Source organism: Xyrauchen texanus, chromosome 31 (genome assembly GCF_025860055.1).
Source record: "Xyrauchen texanus isolate HMW12.3.18 chromosome 31, RBS_HiC_50CHRs, whole genome shotgun sequence".
Taxonomy (NCBI): domain Eukaryota; kingdom Metazoa; phylum Chordata; class Actinopteri; order Cypriniformes; family Catostomidae; genus Xyrauchen; species Xyrauchen texanus.
Window position 1 is genome coordinate 9,939,171 of NC_068306.1, and position 19,685 is coordinate 9,958,855.

The 19,685-nt window shown below is 37.1% G+C and overlaps 3 protein-coding genes across 19 annotated transcripts in view; 1 reads left to right on the plus strand and 2 right to left on the minus strand.

Moving 5' to 3' along the window:
* Positions 1 to 19,685, minus strand: part of LOC127624804 (calpastatin-like) — a 711,053-nt gene that overhangs the window by 302,274 nt on the left and 389,094 nt on the right. The gene's annotated exons all lie outside the window — the stretch shown is intronic.
* The window catches only part of LOC127624796 (E3 ubiquitin-protein ligase NEDD4-like), a 125,769-nt gene that overhangs the window by 33,994 nt on the left and 72,090 nt on the right, over positions 1 to 19,685 (minus strand). For all 12 annotated transcript variants that reach the window (XM_052099701.1, XM_052099700.1, XM_052099699.1 and 9 more), the window contains 4 exons: positions 16,010 to 16,064; positions 12,942 to 13,000; positions 12,563 to 12,628; positions 12,005 to 12,234 (listed from right to left, as the gene is read on the minus strand). In XM_052099701.1, the coding sequence (XP_051955661.1) occupies positions 12,005 to 12,234; positions 12,563 to 12,628; positions 12,942 to 13,000; positions 16,010 to 16,064 (410 nt within the window). The remainder of the gene's footprint in view (positions 1 to 12,004; positions 12,235 to 12,562; positions 12,629 to 12,941; positions 13,001 to 16,009; positions 16,065 to 19,685) is intronic.
* The window catches only part of LOC127624799 (drebrin-like), a 175,792-nt gene that overhangs the window by 3,222 nt on the left and 152,885 nt on the right, over positions 1 to 19,685 (plus strand). The gene's annotated exons all lie outside the window — the stretch shown is intronic.

A 19,685-nucleotide genomic window follows, 5' to 3' on the forward strand; every position in this document is an offset into this window, starting at 1 on the left:
TGGGAATTTTGGAGTGGCCTGTAAGCCCCCTAGAGGCGAATGTGGGCCTTTCTTGGTTTGTGGGTTCCTGTCGGCCTGTAGAATCAATACACCAAATTAGAAAATGTTTGACCAGAAAATGGGATTTTTGGAATTACCTGTAAGCCCCTAATGGCGAATGTTGGCCATTAAGTGGTTTGTGGGTTCCTGTTGGCATGTAGTATCAGTGTACCAAATTAGAACATTTTTGACCAGAAAATGGGAATTTTGGCATGGCCTGTAAGCGCCCCTAGGGGTGAATGTTGTCCATTCTTGGTTTGTGGGTTCCTGTCTGCCTGTAGTATCAATGTACCAAATTAAAAAAATTTGACCAGAAAGCGGGAATTTTAGGCGTGGCCTTTAAGCCCCCTAGTGGCGAATGTCGGCCATTCTTGGTTTGTGGGTTCCTGTTGGCCTGTAGTACCATTGTACCAAATTAGAACATTTTAGACCAGAAAATGGGAATTTCGACATGGCCTGTAAGCGCCCCTAAGGGCGAATGTCGACCATTCTTTGCGCAGTACTTCAGAGTGATGTCATCTTGAAGCATGTTAGGTTTGAAAAACCATCAGTCAAAATTACATTTGATTTATTGACAGGTATATATTGTTAAAATTTGGACATTTACATAAACACGCCCCTTTCAGACATTTTGTATCACATTCATTTTTCCTAAGTAATGTTTTCAAGGATGTCCATTCTACAAATGTGTACCAAATTTCAAGTCAATTGGAGCTACGGTTCAGGAGAAGAAGAGTATTTTTAGGTTTTACGTAAATTTTCAGCGTCGGGAAAATCCATCATGGTGAAAGTTATGGGTCCTTAAGGCTTTTTGTTCCCCATGAGGAATGAGGCATGTACACCAAGTTTCAGAAGATTTAGACAAATGGTGTGAAATTGTATCACTTTGAATGAAAAATCACTTTGAAAATCTCTACTTTCACTTTCACTTCTCTCTTAAGATTTTTTTCTGTTTTTTTGTGTGATTTACATAAGCATATCACAAGCAATTTTATTTGAAAGACTATCTAGGCACATAATAACACTGTATAGCTGTGACTGTTTATAACTATTTCAAAATGTAGCCTACAAGCTCACACTTTAAATGGTCAGTGCTTTGATTTTTAAATCATTAAAATAGCAACAGATCCAGTGAAAAAAATGGAGTGATTGTGTTTACATGCCATTCAAAAACGTGGCATTTTACAAGGTAAGAGAGAAATAAAAAAACTTAAAATAATACCATTTGTACTTCTCAATTACTTGGGAATGTCTATGTTCAGGACGAAGGCTAAATTGTTACTGTCTCTTTAAGAGGCTTTTATCGCATGATACGATACTTAAGGCACAGTTCAGTTTAATCTTTTGAGAACTGAGAAGTATCATTATTTTCGTTTTGTGCCATGCTTGTTGCATTTGTATTCATTGTGAGATGATAAAATACAGACTGCGTGAATGGTTGATTTTGTTCACTTGAATTTTGTGACGTGTTTCAGAAAAATAATCGCGAAGACAGAGACTGAGCACCCTGTTTATTTATTTTACAAAAGCACAAGGTTTTGTTGTTATTGTAAGTGTACACAAATAAAAGTACACATTTCATAGTTAGTAATGATGTCTTGCATGTTTCTGTATGGGCAAAAATGACGCAGTATTTTGTTTAAGTTGTTTCCGCTGTTTCGAGAGAAAAATATAGCAGGACGTCATCTGGAATAATGCCAGAATAAAATATAATTATTCCAGATTTCTTTCTCAACTGTTTGTTCACTTGAGACATAACAGACTCCTCAATATATCATGTATTTTGACACTCTGTTGTATGAAATTGTCCGTTCAGGCGCAAGCAGCAGCGAAAGACATCGGAGTGCGTGAGTTAGACGCGACGCGGCTCGCTGTGTCACACAAACAGCTCGCAAACATGTATTTGAGTTGTTTTGACATTTGTTGAGTTGAATAGTGTAAAATCGGCTGAATGTTCAAACAGGCAAACATTGTATACAACCGACAAACCTTCATGATGATCGCGAGCAAAAATGATCTCGCCTCGCGGTTTAGCGTGTTGTCAGAGACAATTAAACAACATCATTCTCGGAAGTTTTGATACGTTAGGATTGATCAGCCCATCCCTACTTTCTTTAGACATATGTTTCATGTTTGTGTAAGTTTTTGTGGCGTGTTTCAGAAAGATATTAAGCTAGACAAAGAGCACACGGTTTATTTTCTTTATTTTACAACAAATAAAAGTACAACTTTCATAGTTTGTGACGATGTATTAAATGTATCTGTATGTGCAAAAATAACGCAGTATTTTGTTTAAGCTGTTAACGCTGTTTCGAGAGAAAAATCTTAACAGGACACCACAGCGGCATCCGTGTTGTTCACAATAATTCATAATTAAATATATTGATACCCAATTTCTTTATCAACTGTTTGTTCACTTGATACATAACAGACACCCCAATATATCATGTATTTTGGTGTATGAAATTGTCCGTTCAAACGCATGAAGCTGTGAAAGCGAACTCTCATCGGCGTCGCGGCGTTAGTCGCGACGCGGCTCGCTCGCTGTGTCACACAAACTGCTCGAAAACATTTATTTGAGTTGTTTTGCCTTTGTTGAGTTGAATAGTGTAAAATCGGCTTGAATGTTCAAGCAGGCAACCATTGTACACAACCAACAAACCTTCGTGAAGATCGCGAGCAAAAATGATCTCGCCTCGAGGATTGCGTGTTGTCAGAGACAATTAAACAACATCATACTCGGAAGTTTTGATACGTTAACGCTGTCTCGATAGAGAAAAATCTAACAGGACATCACAGCGGCATCACTAGACCCCTTCAATAATTCATAATTCAATATATTGATACCCGATTTCTTTATCAACTGTTTGTTCACTTGAGATATAGCAGACACCCCAATATATCATGTATTTTGGTGTATGAAATTGTCCGTTGAAGCGCTAAGAAGGAAAGCGAACTCTCATCGGCGTCGCGAGCGTTAGACGCGACGCGGCTTCGCTCGCTGTGTCACACAAACTGCTCGAAAACATTTATTTGAGTTGTTTTGCCTTTGTTGAGTTGAATAGTGTAAAATCGCTTGAATGTTCAAACTGGAAAGCATTAAGACACACAATTGATTTGACATACCTCCATGCAGACGCAAAATGTCTTCTGTAGTCTAAGTCTGGAGCTCCACCCACTAGGAGACCGAAATGCTTCATTAGAGAGATTGCTACAGAAGAGCTGCATGTGGTAGACAGAGTTACTCCAGTAGAGGGAGCCTCTTTGCTCAGCCAATGTAAGTGAATGGGATTTTACATGTGGACCATATTTGTCCAGTAGAGGGAGCACTTTTGCTCAGCCATTGTAAATCAATGGGATTTTAAAAATTTTGATCATCTTTTGTGTGTACATTTACATAAACACGTCCATTTCAGCCATTTTGTATTGTATTCATTTTTGCTAAGTAACGTTTGGAAAGACATACATACTACACACGTGTGCCAAATTCCAAGTCAATTGGAGCTGAGGTTCAGGAGAAGAAGAGTTTTGTAGGTTTTCCAAAATTTTCACTGTACAGGAAAATCCATAATGGCAGAAGTATGGGTCCTTGAGGCTTTTTGTTCCCCATGAGAAATGAGGCATGTTTACAAAGTTTCAGAAGATTTGGACAAATGGGGTGGAAATTATATCACTTTGAATTTTTGTTTTTGGGCGTGGCCTGTAGCGCCACCTATGGGCGAATGTTGACCATTCTTGGTTTGGGGGTACCCGTTGGCATGGAGTATCAATGTGCCAATTTAGAAAATTTTTGACCAGTGACTTTTTGAGCTATTGGGGCTCAAGGAGAAGAATAATAATAATAATAATAATAATAAATATAGCTGCAAGCAGCAATGCGGATTCCTCCTCAAAATGGCAAATCATTTCAAATTGATCAGTAGAGGGTTGGGGTTAAACCCTCTCAATGGATGAATCCAAAAAACATGTATTTCTGTCTGAATCCTAAACGAAACATTTTCAGTCTACAGGAAAATCCATCATACCTTATGGATCCTTGAGGCGTTTTTGTTCCCAATGAGAAATGAGGCATGTACACCAAGATTCAAAAGAATTGGTTAAATGGCGTGGAAATGGTATCACTTTGAAAATATTTTTTGGGGCGTGGCCTGTAGCGCCTCCTATGGGCAAATGTGGGTCATTCTTGGTTTGTGGGTTCCTGTTGGCCTGTAGTATCAATGTACATAATTAGAAAATATTTGACCAGAAAATGGGACTTTTGGGAATTACCTGTAGCGCCCCTAGGGGTGAATGTTGGCCATTCTTGGTTTGAGGGTTCCTGTTGACCTGTAGTATCAATGTACCAAATTAGAACATTTTTGACCATAAAATGGGAATTTCAAGTGGCCTCTAGTGCCCCTAGAGGCTGAATGTTGGCCATTCTTTGTTTGTGGGTTCCTGTTGGCCAGTAGTATCAATGTACCATATTAGAAAATTTTTGACCAGAAAACGAAATTTTGGGAGTGGCCTGTAAGCCCCCTAATGGCGAATGTGGGCCATACTTGGTTTGTGGGTTCCTGTTGGCCTGTAGTATCAATGTACCAAATTATAACTTTTTGACCAGAAAATGGGAATTTCGAGCTTGGCCTCTAAGCGCCACCTAGTGGTGAATGTCGGTCATTCTTGGTTTGTGGATTCCTTTTGGCCTGTACTATTAATGTACCAAATTAGAACATTTTTGACCAGAAAATGGGAATTTCGGCATGGCCTGTAGTGCTCCCTAAGGCTGAATGTTAGCCATTCTTGGTTTGAGGGTTCCTGTTGACCTGCAGTATCAATGTACCAAATTAGAACGTTTTTGACCAGAAAACGAAATTTTGGAGTAGCCTGTAGCGCCCCTAAGGGCTGAATGTGGGCCACACTTGGTATGTGGGTTCCTGTTGGCCTGTAGTATCAAAGTACCAAATTAGAAAATTTTTGACCAGAAAATGGGAATTTTGGCTTGTCCTGTAGTGCCCCCTAGTGGCGAATGTCGGTCATTCTTGGTTTGTGGATTCCTGTTGGCCTGTACTATTCTTGTACCGAATTAGAACATTTTTGACCAGAAAATGGGAATTTTGGCTTGTCCTGTAGTGCCCCTAGTGGCGTATGTCGGTCATTCTTGGTTTGTGGATTCCTGTTGGCCTGTACTATTAATTTACCAAATTAGAACATTTTTGACCAGAAAATGGGAATTTTGGCATGGCCATTCTTTGCACAGTACTTCAGAGTGATGTCATCTTTAAGCATGTTAGGTTTGAAAAACCATCAGTCAAAATTACATTTGATTTATTGACACGTATATATTGTTAAAATTTGGACATTTACATAAACACGCCCCTTTCAGCCATTTTGTATCGTATTCATTTTTCCTAAGTAACGTTTTCAAGGATGTCCATTCTACACATGTGTACCAAATTTCAAGTCAATTGGAGCTACGGTTCAGGAGAAGAAGAGTTTTGTAGGTTTTCGCAAATTTTCAACGTACGGGAAAATCCATCATGGCGGAAGTTATGGGTTCTTGAGGCTTTTTGTTCCCCATGAGGAATGAGGCATGTACACCAAATTTCAGAAGATTTGGACAAATGGCGTGGAAATTGTATCACTTTGAATTTTGTTTTTTGGGCGTGGCCTGTAGCGCCACCTATGGGCGAATGTGGGCCATTCTTGGTTTGGGGGTACCCGTTGGCATGGAGTATCAATGTGCCAATTTAGAAAATTTTTGACCAGTGACTTTTTGAGCTATTGGGGCTCAAGGAGAAGAAGAATAATAATAATAATAATAATAATAATAATAATAATAATAATAATAATAATAAAACCATCAATTACAATAGATTCCTCCTACGGAGGAATCTAATAATAATAATAATAATAATAATAATACATCAATAATAATAATAATAATAATAAAACCATCAATTACAATAGATTCCCTCCTACGGAGGAATCTAATAATAATAATAATAATAAAACCGACAAATACAATAGATTCCCTCCTTACGGAGGAATCTAATAAAACCATCAAATACAATAGATTCCCTCCTTACGGAGGAATCTAATAATAATAATAAAACCATCAAATACAATAGATTCCCTCCTTACGGAGGAATCTAATAATAATAATAATAATAATAAAACCATCAATTACAATAGATTCCCTCCTACGGAGGAATCTAATAATAATAATAATAATAATAATAATAATAATAATAAAACCGACAAATACAATAGATTCCCTCCTTACGGAGGAATCTAATAAAACCATCAATTACAATAGATTCCCTCCTACGGAGGAATCTAATAATAATAAATATAGCTGCAAGCAGCAATGCGGATTCCTCCTCAAAATGGCAAATCATTTAAAATTGATCAGTAGATGGTTGGGGATAAACCCTCCAAATTAAGGAGTTCAAAAAAACATGTCTTTGTCTGAATCCTAAACTAAACATTTTCAATGTACAGGAAAATCCATACCGGACCTTATGGATCCTTGAGGCTTTTTTGTTCCCAATGAGAAATGAGGAATGCACACCAAGTTTCAGAAGAATTGGACAAATGGCGTGGAAATGGTATCACTTTGAAAATGTTTTTTTGGGCGTGGCCTGTAGCGCCACCTGTGGGCGAATGTGGGCCATTCTTGGTTTGTGGGTTCCTGTTGGCCTGTAGTTTCAATGTACAAAATTAGAAAATATTTGACCAGAAAATGGGACATTTGGGAATTACCTGTAGTGCTCCCTAGGGGCTGAATGTTGGCCATTCTTGGTTTGTGGGTTCCTGTTGGCATGTAGTATCAGTGTACCAAATTAGAACATTTTTAACCAGAAATTGGGAATTTCAGCGTGGCCTGTAAGCTCCCTAGGGGTGAATGTTGGCCATTCTTGGTTTGTGTGTTCCTGTTGGCCTGTAGTATCAATGAACCAAATTAGAAAATTTTTGACCAGAAAATGGGAATTTTGGCATGGCCTGTAGTGCTCCCTATTGGCTGAATGTTGGCCATTCTTGGTTTGTGGGTTCCTGTTGGTCTGTAGTATCATTGTACCAAATTAGAACATTTTTGACCAGAAAATGGGAATTTTGGCGTGCCCTGTAAGCTCCCTAAAGGGCAAATGTGGGCCATTCTTGGTTTGTGGGTTCCTGTTGGCCTGTAGTATCAATGTACCAAATTAGAAAATTTTTGACCGGAAAATGAGGATTTTTGCATTTCCTGTAGCGCCCCTATTGGCTGAATGTGGTCCATTCTTGGTTTGTGTGTTCCTGTTGGCCTGTAGTATCAATGTACCAAATTTGCATTCATTTTATGCATTGTAAAAACAAGTGAATGTTAAAGGGATATTTGATCATTTCCTCACCCTCATGCAGTCCCAGATGTGTACTGACTTTCTTCTGCAGAAATTGAATGAAGATGTTTAGAAGAATATCTCAGCTCTGTTGGTCCTTTCAATGTAAGTAAATGAGAAGTGGTGAGAAACAGATCAATAATTAAGTCATTTTTTACTATAAATCTCTACTTTGACTTTCACAAGCGCTCTTCTCTCTTAAGAGTTCTTTTTCTGTTTTTTTTTTTTTGTGATTTACATAAGCATATCACCCCTCCTGAGCAGGGTGGACAATTTATAGTAAAAAAAATAAAAATACTCTATACTACATATATTGATCTTTTCACACCCACACCTATAATATCCCTTCTGAAAGTATGGATTAAACCACTGGAGTGTTATGGGTTACTTTTTATGTTGCATTTATGTGATTTTTGTTGATGTGAGTTCTGATCACCATTCAAGTGCATTGAAAGCACCAACAGGCCTGAGAAAGAAAGAAATACACATCTGGGATAGAAAGAGGGTGAGTAAATGATGAGAGAAATATCTATTTGGGGTAAACTAATTTTATTTGAAAGACTATCTAGGCACATAATAACACTGCATAGCTGTGACTGTTTATAACTATTTCAAAATGTAAAAGCTCACACTTTAAATGGTCAGTGCTTTGATTTTTAAATCATTAAAATAGCAACAGATCCAGTGAAAAAAATGGAGATTGAGTGATTATTTTTACATTTTACATGCCATTCAAAAACGTGGCATTTCAAGGCTAAATTGTTACTGTCTCTTTAAGAGGCTTTTATCGCATGATACTGATATTTAAGGCACAGTTCAGTTTAATCTTTTGAGAACTGTGAAGTATCATTATTTACCTTCTGTGCAGTGCTTGTTGCATCTGTATCATTTCAGAGATTATGGGTGTGAGGTGATAAAATACAGACTGCGTGAATTTTGTGACGTGTTTCAGAAAGATTATCGCGAAGGCAGATGAGCACCCTGTTTATTGTCTTTATTTTACAAAAGCACAAGGTTTTGTTGTTATTGTGAATGTACACAAATAAAAGTACACATTTCATAGTTCGTAATGATGTCTCGCATGTTTCTGTATGTGCAAAAATAACGCAGTATTTTATTTAAGTTGTTGTTTCCGCTGTTTCGAGAGAAAAATATAGCAGGACGTCATCTGGAATAATGCCAGAATAAAATATAATTATTCCAGATTTCTTTCTCAACTGTTTGTTTACTTGAGAAATAACAGACTCCTCAATATATCATATATTTTGACAGTTTGTTGTATGAAATTGTCCGTTCAGACGCAAGCAGCAGCGAGAGACACTCTCATCGGAGTGCGTGAGTTAGACGCGACGCGGCTCGCTGTGTCACACAAACAGCTCGCAAACATGTATTTGAGTTGTTTTGACATTTGTTGAGTTGAATAGTGTAAAATCGCTTGAATGTTCAAACAGGCAAACATTGTATACAACCAACAAACCTTCGTGGAAGATGCGAGCAAAAATGATCTCGCCTGCGGATTAGCGTGTTGTCAGAGCTCAAACAACATCATTCTCGGAAGTTTTGATACGTTAGGATCGATCAGCCCATCTCTACTTTCTTTAGACATATGTTTCATGTTTGTGTAAGTTTTTGTGACGTGTTTCAGAAAGTTATTCGCTTAGACAGAGACTTTATTTTCTTTATTTTACAACAAATAAAAGTACGACTTTCATAGTTTGTGATGATTAAATGTATCTGTATGTGCAAAAATAACGCAGTATTTTGTTTAAGCTGTTAACGCTGTTTCGAGAGAAAAATCTTAACAGGACACCACAGCGGCATCCGTGTTGGTCACTGCAATAATTCATAATTCAATATATTGATACCCAATATATCATGTATTTTGGTGTATGAAATTGTCCGTTCAAACGCATGAAGCAGCTAAAGCGAACTCTCATCGGCGTCGCGAGCGTTAGTCGCGACGCGGCTCGCTCGCTGTGTCACACAAACTGCTCGAAAACATTTATTTGAGTTGTTTTGCCTTTGTTGAGTTGAATAGTGTAAAATCGCTTGAATGTTCAAACTGGAAAGCATTAAGACACACAATTGACTTACCTTCGTGAAGACACAAGTAAAATGTCATTTGGCTTCTAAGTCTGGAGCTCTACCCACGAAATGCTCCATTAGTGAGATTAAACAGAAGAGCTGCATGTGGCAGACAGAGTTACTCCAGTAGAGGGAGCCTCTTTGCTCAGCCAATGTAAGTGAATGGGATTTTACATGTGGACCGTATTTATCCAGTAGAGGGGCACTTTTGCTCAGCCATTGTAAATCAATGGGATTTTTACAATTTTTGATCATCTTTTGTGTGTACATTTACATAAACACGTCCATTTCAGCCATTTTGTATTGTATTCATTTTTGCTAAGTAACGTTTGGAAAGACATACATACTACACACGTGTGCCAAATTCCAAGTCAATTGGAGCTAAGATTCAGGAGAGAAGAGTTTTTTAGGTTTTCCAAAATTTTCACTGTACAGGAAAATCCATAATGGCAGAAGTATGGGTCCTTGAGGCTTTTTTGTTCCCCATGAGAAATGAGGCATGTTTACAAAGTTTCAGAAGATTTGGACAAATGGGGTGGAAATTATATCACTTTGAATTTTTGTTTTTGGGCGTGGCCTGTAAGCGCCACCTATGGGCTGAATGTTGACCATTCTTGGTTTGGGGGTACCCGTTGGCATGGAGTATCAATGTGCCAATTTAGAAAATTTTGACCAGTGACTTTTTGAGCTATTGGGGCTCAAGGAGAATAATAATAATAATAATAATAATAATAATAATAAATAAAACTGACAAATACAATAGATTCCCTCCTTACGGAGGAATCTAATAATAATAATAATAATAATAATAAAACCATCAAATACAATAGATTCCCTCCTTACGGAGGAATCTAATAATAATAATAATAATAAAACTGACAAATACAATAGATTCCCTCCTTACGGAGGAATCTAATAATAATAATAATAATAATAATAATAATAATAATAATAAAACCGACAAATACAATAGATTCCCTCCTTACGGAGGAATCTAATAATAATAATAATAATAATAAAACCGACAAATACAATAGATTCCCTCCTTACGGAGGAATCTAATAATAATAATAATAATAATAATAAAACCATCAATTACAATAGATTCCTCCTACGGAGGAATCTAACAATAATAATAATAAAACCATCAATTACAATAGATTCCCTCCTACGGAGGAATCTAATAATAATAAAACCGACAAATACAATAGATTCCCTCCTTACGGAGGAATCTAATAAAACCGTCAAATACAATAGATTCCCTCCTTACGGAGGAATCTAATAATAGCATGAAAGAACACTAGATTAAAAGAGTGATAGAATGAAAGAACAAGAACGATAAATAGACTGAACGACAGATAGACAGACAGATAAATGGATAAATACAAAGCAAGAACATTAGGTCAAAAGAGTGATAGAACAATAAATAGAACAAATGGCAGACAGAACAATATTTGGATATATAGAATGATAAACAAACAGACACATAAAAAATGTAAACAATAGAACGAAAGAAAAATAGACAGACAAACAGAATGATAAATGAATGGACATATAGGAAGCATGAGAGAACATTAGGTCGAAAGAGTGATAGAATGAAAGAACAATAGAATGATAAATAGAACAAATGACAGATAGACAGACAATGGATAGACAAATAGAAAGCATGAAAGAACATTAGGTCGAAAGAGTGATAAAATGAAAGAACAATAAATAGAATGAACAACAGACACAAAATGATAGATAGACAGACAGACAGATTAATAGACAGACGGACAGATGGATGGACAGATAGAAAGCATGAAAGAATATTAGTGATAGAATGAAAGAACAATAGAACAAAAGAACAATAAATAAAAGGAAGTACAGACACAGAATGATAGATAGATAGATAAATAGATAGAATGAAAGAACGATAAACGGAACAAACGACAGACAAACAAATAGATAGACAGATAAAAAAAAGCATGAAAGAACATTAGGTCCAAAGAGTGATAGAATGAAAGAACAATAGAACAAAAGAACAATAAATAGAATGAACAACAGACACAGAACGGATAGATCAATAGATAGATAGATAGAATGAAAGAATGATAAATAGAATAAATGACAGATAGACAGACAGACAGACAGATAGACAGATATAAAAAAGCATGAAATAACATTAGGTCAAAAGTGTGATAGAATGAAAGAACAATACAACAAAAGAACAATAAATAGAACAAACGACAAACAGAAGGACAGATAGAAGAAGCATACATAGATAGATAACGATAGAAAGATAGATAATGATGGAAAGAACGATAAATCAACAGAACGAAAGAATGAAAAGAACAATAGAATTCAGTCCTTAGGCCTGCTCATGCCTAAATAAAGACACCCTACACTAAACACCATTATACAAGTAAGCTAAAAACTATGAATGAAGGGGAAAAGTGTCTGAAACGCTGCAGTAAAACTCTTAAGAAGTTGTTCAAACTCAACAACCCGAAACTGAAGCACACATACTCAAGGCAACTTACGTGGCTGAGTATTCAAACAGCCCATAATAAGGGTTGAACATCTCCTTGGAGAGCAAGAAGAACCATTCTCTGGCCACTCCTCCGTAGTCCAGACCTTTCTCCGATTCAAACTCGATCCATAGACGGGCCTTCAGGCTGTCGGGTTTCTTTAAAGCCATGATCCGTCTGTACGATTCCTCAAAGATGTTATTCCTGTGCAACTTCATCTCAAAACGGTTAGGAATGTCTGCCTGTGAAAGAGAGCCACACTTTGAGAACAGAACTTAACAGAACATAACTCTTCCACTTAGATATTTACAAAGTTTCAGTGAATAAATCGCAAAAATGACGAAACGAAATGAAAAGGGATGAACAGCTTTAAGCTTCAAACTAACACCTACACTTAGTATTATACTGTAAACACCGTTTCTATCATGTGAAGAACGATTTAACACCCAGTAGGAAAAAAAAGAAGCTTTTCACTCCTCGACAAGGATTTCACACAGAATAAATTAGTGTCTAGGAATACAGATTGAGATTTCAGTTTCTGAATTGCTTTGCAAGAAGCTTGTTTCTTACCGGTTTCTTTAATTTCTTCCTGAAGTAGTCATACTTCTGCTTGAATTCTCTGGAATATGGCACAGCCTAAGATAAGGAAGACAAAAAACAATCAAATCAAGACTCCCACGGAAATATTAGTCACTAGACCAGAGCCTGGAATAAACTAGTGGGAAAAAAAAAAATCGAAGTTGCTATTTTTGACCTTTGCTAGGCAATGCTGTTGTTTTTTTCTTCTTCTATAGAATACATCATAACTAGTTTATTAGTAAGTATAATAAACAGCACTTTTTATCTTTATTTCACTCTCAACTGGGATAAAACACCTTACGCATTTATTACTAAAGCAAGAATCAATTGTGTGTAGAGGGAGAGATTAAGAGAATAAAAGGACACTCACAGGTCCAGTTATGGCTGGACTTTGGAGGCGAGGGTCTTCCCACTGTGTCTTTTTGGTGTCTGAGGGGGAGGAGAAGATTTTATAAGCCCATACCAACTTTTTCATTGCTATTTAGTATTTAACAGACAAAATGTACAGAAAACTAGCTACTCCATTGCGAACCAGAGCTTTCCAGCTTCAAAAGTTTTATTCACATCCTTTTTGAAGCTTGAAAGCTCCTCATTCACTGTAACTGCATGAAAAAGTGTGACCAATACATTCTTCAAAATGTATCTTTTTGTGTTCCATGGAAGAAACTGACAAGAGAGTAATAAAAAGACAGAATTTCCATTTTTGGGTGAACTATCCCTTTAAAGATCTGTGCTGGTTTAACAGAAAAGGTGATCCATGAACGATCACCATTGTGCCCTTGAGCAAGATACTCAAGTTGCTCCAGGGTGACCATTTTCTTTTAATAAGTCTACTGTAAGTCATTTTGAATATAGGTGCTGCCAAATGGCAAATTAATCAATTAGTTACACTGGGGTTTACACTGTAAACTGACCAGCCATTGGACTTGACAAACCCGAGATATCTCGTTTGTGAACGTGTACTGTTGTCAAACTCAAGGTATGTATCGACCACGATGGCAGATTCAGCAGTGGTTGAACAACACTGAACCCACCTGGGTTTTAAAACGCTACATGACGGACACAGAGGACATGTCCGTGTTTAATGATGCATGAGTAAACTGATATCCGAACTTGTTACCTTTAACATCTAAATAGTTATTGATCACAAAGGAGAGAGTACGGTTACTGAGACATAACGATAAAAAGGAACCTGCCCTTGTGTGTATGCTTAGTATCCCAAATAGTAGGCAGCTCAATTACGCTGCCTTCTAAGATATGGTCATTTTGGCCAAATTCTAAGGCAGTATCAGATTGATCATTTACACATAAGGAAATCCCATAATTTATTGCGACAACAAAACAAGAGAGCAATCTTCATTATAAATATACTTGCATTTTATTAAATACAGCTAAATACCAATACAAAATTGTGCAAGTGACTATAAAGAAAGTTGCTTTCAATATAGAGCATTTCATTTCCATGGTGTTTAGGATGCTGTCTTGGGGGCTGTTTACACTGAACACATCTTTGTATAGATCTACACTGTTTTTCACTTGCATAAGAATGCGTTTGGTCTGAACGGCCCCTTGGAAGGTAGCTGCCTATGTGCAATATGCACATGAGACAAAAAGTCAAGGCTTAACCTCGAGAGCATCTTGACACACAATAGTAATCCTTCTTTATCAAATCTATTGTTATATGCCTTTATTACATTAACCACCATTAAATTATTGTGTAAACTATCTACAAAATATTCGTAGCCAAAAAGACAGAACAGGAGCCAGAAATAATGCTTACAAAACGATTTGTCTATCAGAGGTAAAGTTCATACATTTTGATGAAAGATTACAAATATATTTTGGTAGCACTATATTTAACAGTAATGCTCTACATTTACATACTATCTAATTAAAACATCTATAGTAATTACTAGGTAGTAACCCTAAACCTAACCCCAACCCTAACCTTAAGTACATGTAGTTACCTAATATAACTCGGTACTTTCTTAGGTAAGTACACTACTGAGTATACTGAAAGCACACATACTGTAAAATAAAGTGAAAACTGCCATTTTTCTTCTTTGGAATAATGTACACTTTTCATTAGTGCACAATAAGACCAGAAGCAGTGCTCGTCATTAACGCTTGTCCGCGACAAGTGGAATTTTGAACGGGCAGGTTAAAGAGAATTTTACTTGCCCGACCGGAAAAGTAGCCTGATTATAATCTAAGCGCTATATAATTGCTATAAAGTATATAATCTATAATCTTGGGGTTTGAGCACAGTTCTCATTAATCATTCCCGCAAGTTTTACTTTCAAAATGCGAGGAATTCCCTCTATCATGTCACCCTCCTTCACTCTTGGTGCAGCATTCAGCAGCTTGCGAGTTTGAGCAGTGGGGAAGCGCATATTTACTGAACTTCATATTTTACATATATAAACGAGTATAAACCTGTTAATTGGATATGAAAATTATGTTGTACCACATCTCTGTAAGTGAGCGTTGCGATAAGACTATTGCTCCAGTTTAACATCAACAAAGCTGTTTTCATTGCAAGAGCGCAAAGTTGGAGAGATCTAATTTTGTCTCATCGCGTCGTGGTACTCCCTCATAATACAGCAAGAAAGGCAGAAAGTGCAAATTGCGTGATATGAGAGTGAAGCGATCATCTGTGTCCTTGAATAACGTATAACGTGCGAGTAAGGGCAGCCGGTGGAGTTTCTGGTGCCCTTCTAGGGTAAGATGGTGCCCCTACGCAGACTGCGTAGTCTGCTTATAGGGAGCGGCAGTACTGGTTTTGAATATACAACATATTTTATCTGTTAACATTTTCAATGCATTTGTCAATATTAAACAGCCGTTTTTAATGTAAGTAGTGAGAACTGACTTGTATCCCCCAAAATGAAAAATTGGTAACGCTTCACAAAAAGGTTCCATTTGTTAACGTTAGTTAACCACATCAGTCAACATGAACTAAAAACATTTTTGCTCATAAAAGTGCAAAGAATAGCTATGGTGGAAGCCAAGATTTTCACAGTGCAACAAATTTTGTCTTGCTTTTCACCAAAACCTATTGTATGCATTCAGAAGACTTGGAATAAGACGCACAAGCTGCGAGGTCAACCCTTGATGCTTTAGGGTCTTTTTTAACTTTAAAGTGAGTCACTATCCACAGCATTTGTATTGAAATCAGTGAACAGGAAATCCTTTTAAAAATCGTTCTACTGTATCGGAGACACAGAAGAAAGTATTTTGGGTATGGAACGACATGAGTGTGTGTAAATTATGACAGAATTTCATTTTTGGGTGAACTGTTCCTTTAAGAAGGTAAATAAGGACAATTTTGTCTTAATTTTGACTTTTTAAAGTGTGCCCATGTTTAGTTTTTATACCTTTAAATGTATCTGTTTGTTTTCAACAAATTAAATGAAACTATTTTGTGAATGTTCTTACTGTGGTCGATGTAGAATATTCTTCCATCAGCATGCACTCGTTCCTCCCACCCAGGCTGTGGAGTTTGAGAAAGAAAAGAAAGTTATTGTTAAGATCAGACTAGATGTGGATTTAAGCACCACATATACACCAACACAAAACCAGTAATGGATAACGTGACGGGAGGAATAAACAAAGATATGAAGACTCGGTTCAGTATGGGAGAGGTTCCACCAACGGGTTCCATGCAGAAGAGCACAGGTGTGTCGTTTAGTCATTCGCTCACTCTCTCTTTTGACAAACACATTCACACCCAGCCCCTCTTTTCATCTTTTCAGACGGGAGACCCCAAGACCTGCAAAACCCACATTCATACTTGTATCTGACCCACCCCCGTAAGGACAAACTAAAGCCATTTAAAAACAGGTCAACGATTCATGACCCACAACATCAAGGGAAGCGGTTTCACGACCCACACAGAGGATCCGGAGAGAATACAAGACCTTCATTCACTACTGAGCCAACATCAACATGGCTGACGTGCTGAATGGGCATGAACCAAAACTGGCACAGAATGAAGCACAGGATGCACGCTGTGCAGTCGAGGAGTAGAGGATGCAGAGTAGAGGATGGATGGATAGATGGACAGAGATGTTTAAGATACATGCAGAGAGAAATAAAGGGTTAGTTCAGGTAAAATGGGACACGTTTTGTCAACGAAACAAACAAAAAGAGAGAAAGAGCTCAGCTGTACGGTTCAGAAAGTGAAAATCAAAATGGCAAATTTGAACGATGTATATGTATAAACCATTCCAGAACCACATTATAGTAACCACGAGGAGGTTACCCCATGTGACTCTACCCTTCCTAGCAACCAGGCCAATTTGGTTGCTTAGGAGACCTGGCTGGAGCCACTCAGCATGCCCTGGATTCAAATTCGTGACTCTGGGGGTGGTTGTCAGCATCAATACTCGCTGAGCTACCCAGGCCTCCCTTGTTAGTTCACATTAACTATATATCTAAAGATTTACATAAACCAAGATTAATAAATGCTGTAAAAGGGTGCTGTTCATTGTTAATGTCAACTAATGCATTGTGTAATGTTAACTTGTACATCTTTATACTGTTAAGTATTGTGTTAGTATATATATTAATTAACATTAACGAAGATTAATAAATGCTATAAATAAAAGTTGTTCATTGTTATTTTATGTTAACTAATGCATTAACTAATGTTAACAAATGCAAACTGTAAAATGTGTTAAAAAAGTGAGAGGTCACTGTTGAGCTCTACAGAGAACATGGAAATACTGATAAAGACAAATAGAAAAGGAGAACAAGAAGAAGAAAAAAAGAGTGAAAACGATAAAGAAATAAAGAGAAAAACAGAAAGGAATTGACACTGTCATTCATGCCAGTAATGATAGAGAGGTGAGGAGAGGTCAGAGGTCGGACAGGCTGGTGGTGCAGGCAGGTAAACACGCAGGCAGAGAGAGGACCGACCTCCTCTGGAAGATTCTGCCACAAACAGCATCAAGTGCAGAGCACAGCACGTTCCCCACGCCACAGAGAGACCAGAAAGAAATCACGCACGCACGCACGCACGCACGCACGCACGCACGCACGCACGCACGCACGCACGCACGCACGCACGCACGCACGCACGCACGCACGCACGCACGCACACACACACACACACACACACACACACACACACACACACACACACACACACACACACACACACACACACACACACACACACACACACCACCAGCTTGTGAGAAAGCACTACTGTTAATGCTGTGTTACAGGGAGTCATTAGCGTTTAAAACAGAAATCATAAACAAAATGTGACGCTCTGAACATATTGGCTAGAGGACGAAGGAAAACATGTTTGATACAACATTCGAGTCACTTGTCCCAGAAACACATATTGAATTTTATGCACTTAAAAGGAACAGTTGACCCAAAAATGAAAATGTGCTGATAATTTACTCATCCAAGATGTATCGGAGATTCTTTCTTCATCAAAACAGTCACAGAGATGAACTACATTTGTTGTTAAAAAAAAGTTTCAATGAGTTGTGTGGATTATTTTGATGCACACTAAATATGCATTTTGGACCATCAAAAAAGGGAGTACATTCACTTGCACTTGTTTAAAGGAGGCTGAAAGCTGAAAAGAAATCCTAAAAATCTTAAATTCTGTTTTGATGAAGAAAGAAATATTGGATGGCCTGAGGGTGAGTATATTATCAGCAAATGTTCATTTTTAGGTGAACTATTCCTTTAAGTAAAAAGTCTCAGCTTTCTAAAGGTAAAAGTATAATGTCTCTAGAATGAATATTAAAAAAACAGACTCAAAATTTTGATTGGATGAGCAGCATGTGAATTGCCAATAAAAGCACAACTAAGGGGCCATTCAGTGCATGTTTACATAGAAAAACAATAAAAAGAAATAGTGCTTAAGGACACAAAAATATGTTCGGTGAGAATGGCCCCTAAGATACTCCAAGTTGTTGTGTTGCTTGGCAACCTCTTACAGTTTACAGTTAGAATAATGGACTACATTACTAGGTGGTAGAATTGTTTATTCCAATAATTAATAATAATAAATGCAACTATTTATTTTATTATATTGCTGTAGCCGTGTTTCATAAAAGTAGTAAGTCATCCGACAGTGAGTTTACAAGAGGGGTATTATCAGAACACTCCTTACCTGTAGTAAAATCACTGTACCTCACAGCCTAACATGGCTTATTGCTTTAATGTAAGTTATATTTGGTCCAAATATCCTTAAATAAAAGGAATAAATGTTGAAAGGGTTTTAAAGTTTTAGTGAGGATATGCATTTATTTGCATACATATTTCTTAATTTTCATGCATGTGCATGACATGTTTAATTTTGCATGCACACATGCACAAAAATGAATGTAAATGATTAAATAAGCCATTGTTGGCTGGTTTGAGCCTGGCACATATTCCCACTGAAAACCTGAGAAAGGAAGGTGTGATTACAAAACACCGGATTCTAAGAGTCTCTGCTAGGTGAAAATATCATTATGCTTTACAAGAGCTTCTTCGGAAACTCATCATCCAATACTCATATTACGTCAACTCTCTTTAAAAGGACAGATTAATCAAAATATAATAAACAGTGCTTTGTTTCAAACTATCACATTTTAGTACTGCTCTGTAGAAAGCTCCCTTCCACCATATTTAGGATGCATTTCAGATAAACAAAGGATAAATGATCTCAGATGAGCTCTAAGACTTTGTTTACACTGTATATTTGTTTATTAAACTGGATCTTTAGGACTGACTGTTTGCACTGACATTTTGTAATGATTAATGATATCTGATCCATTTGTTCTGAGTAATGCATCTACATTAGTCGTTATGGAAAAATGAACAAAGAGATCAGATGTAAATCAAATAATGAAGTATATGAATGTGTTTTGACCTGGTTTGTAAAAAAATATAATTATTTGCTGTTCAGACAACAAAACTGACCTGATTTAAGTTAGTTGAAAAATTTTTATTTTTCTAAGCCAGAGTAATTTTAGTTTTAAGTCTAACTCTGCAGGTGACTTCAAATCAATGGCAGCTTGAGGATTTGGCTTATCAACAAAGAAATTTGAAAAAACACCATTGCAATATGCTGGTGTCTACTTTCCACATCTATTGCCTGTTG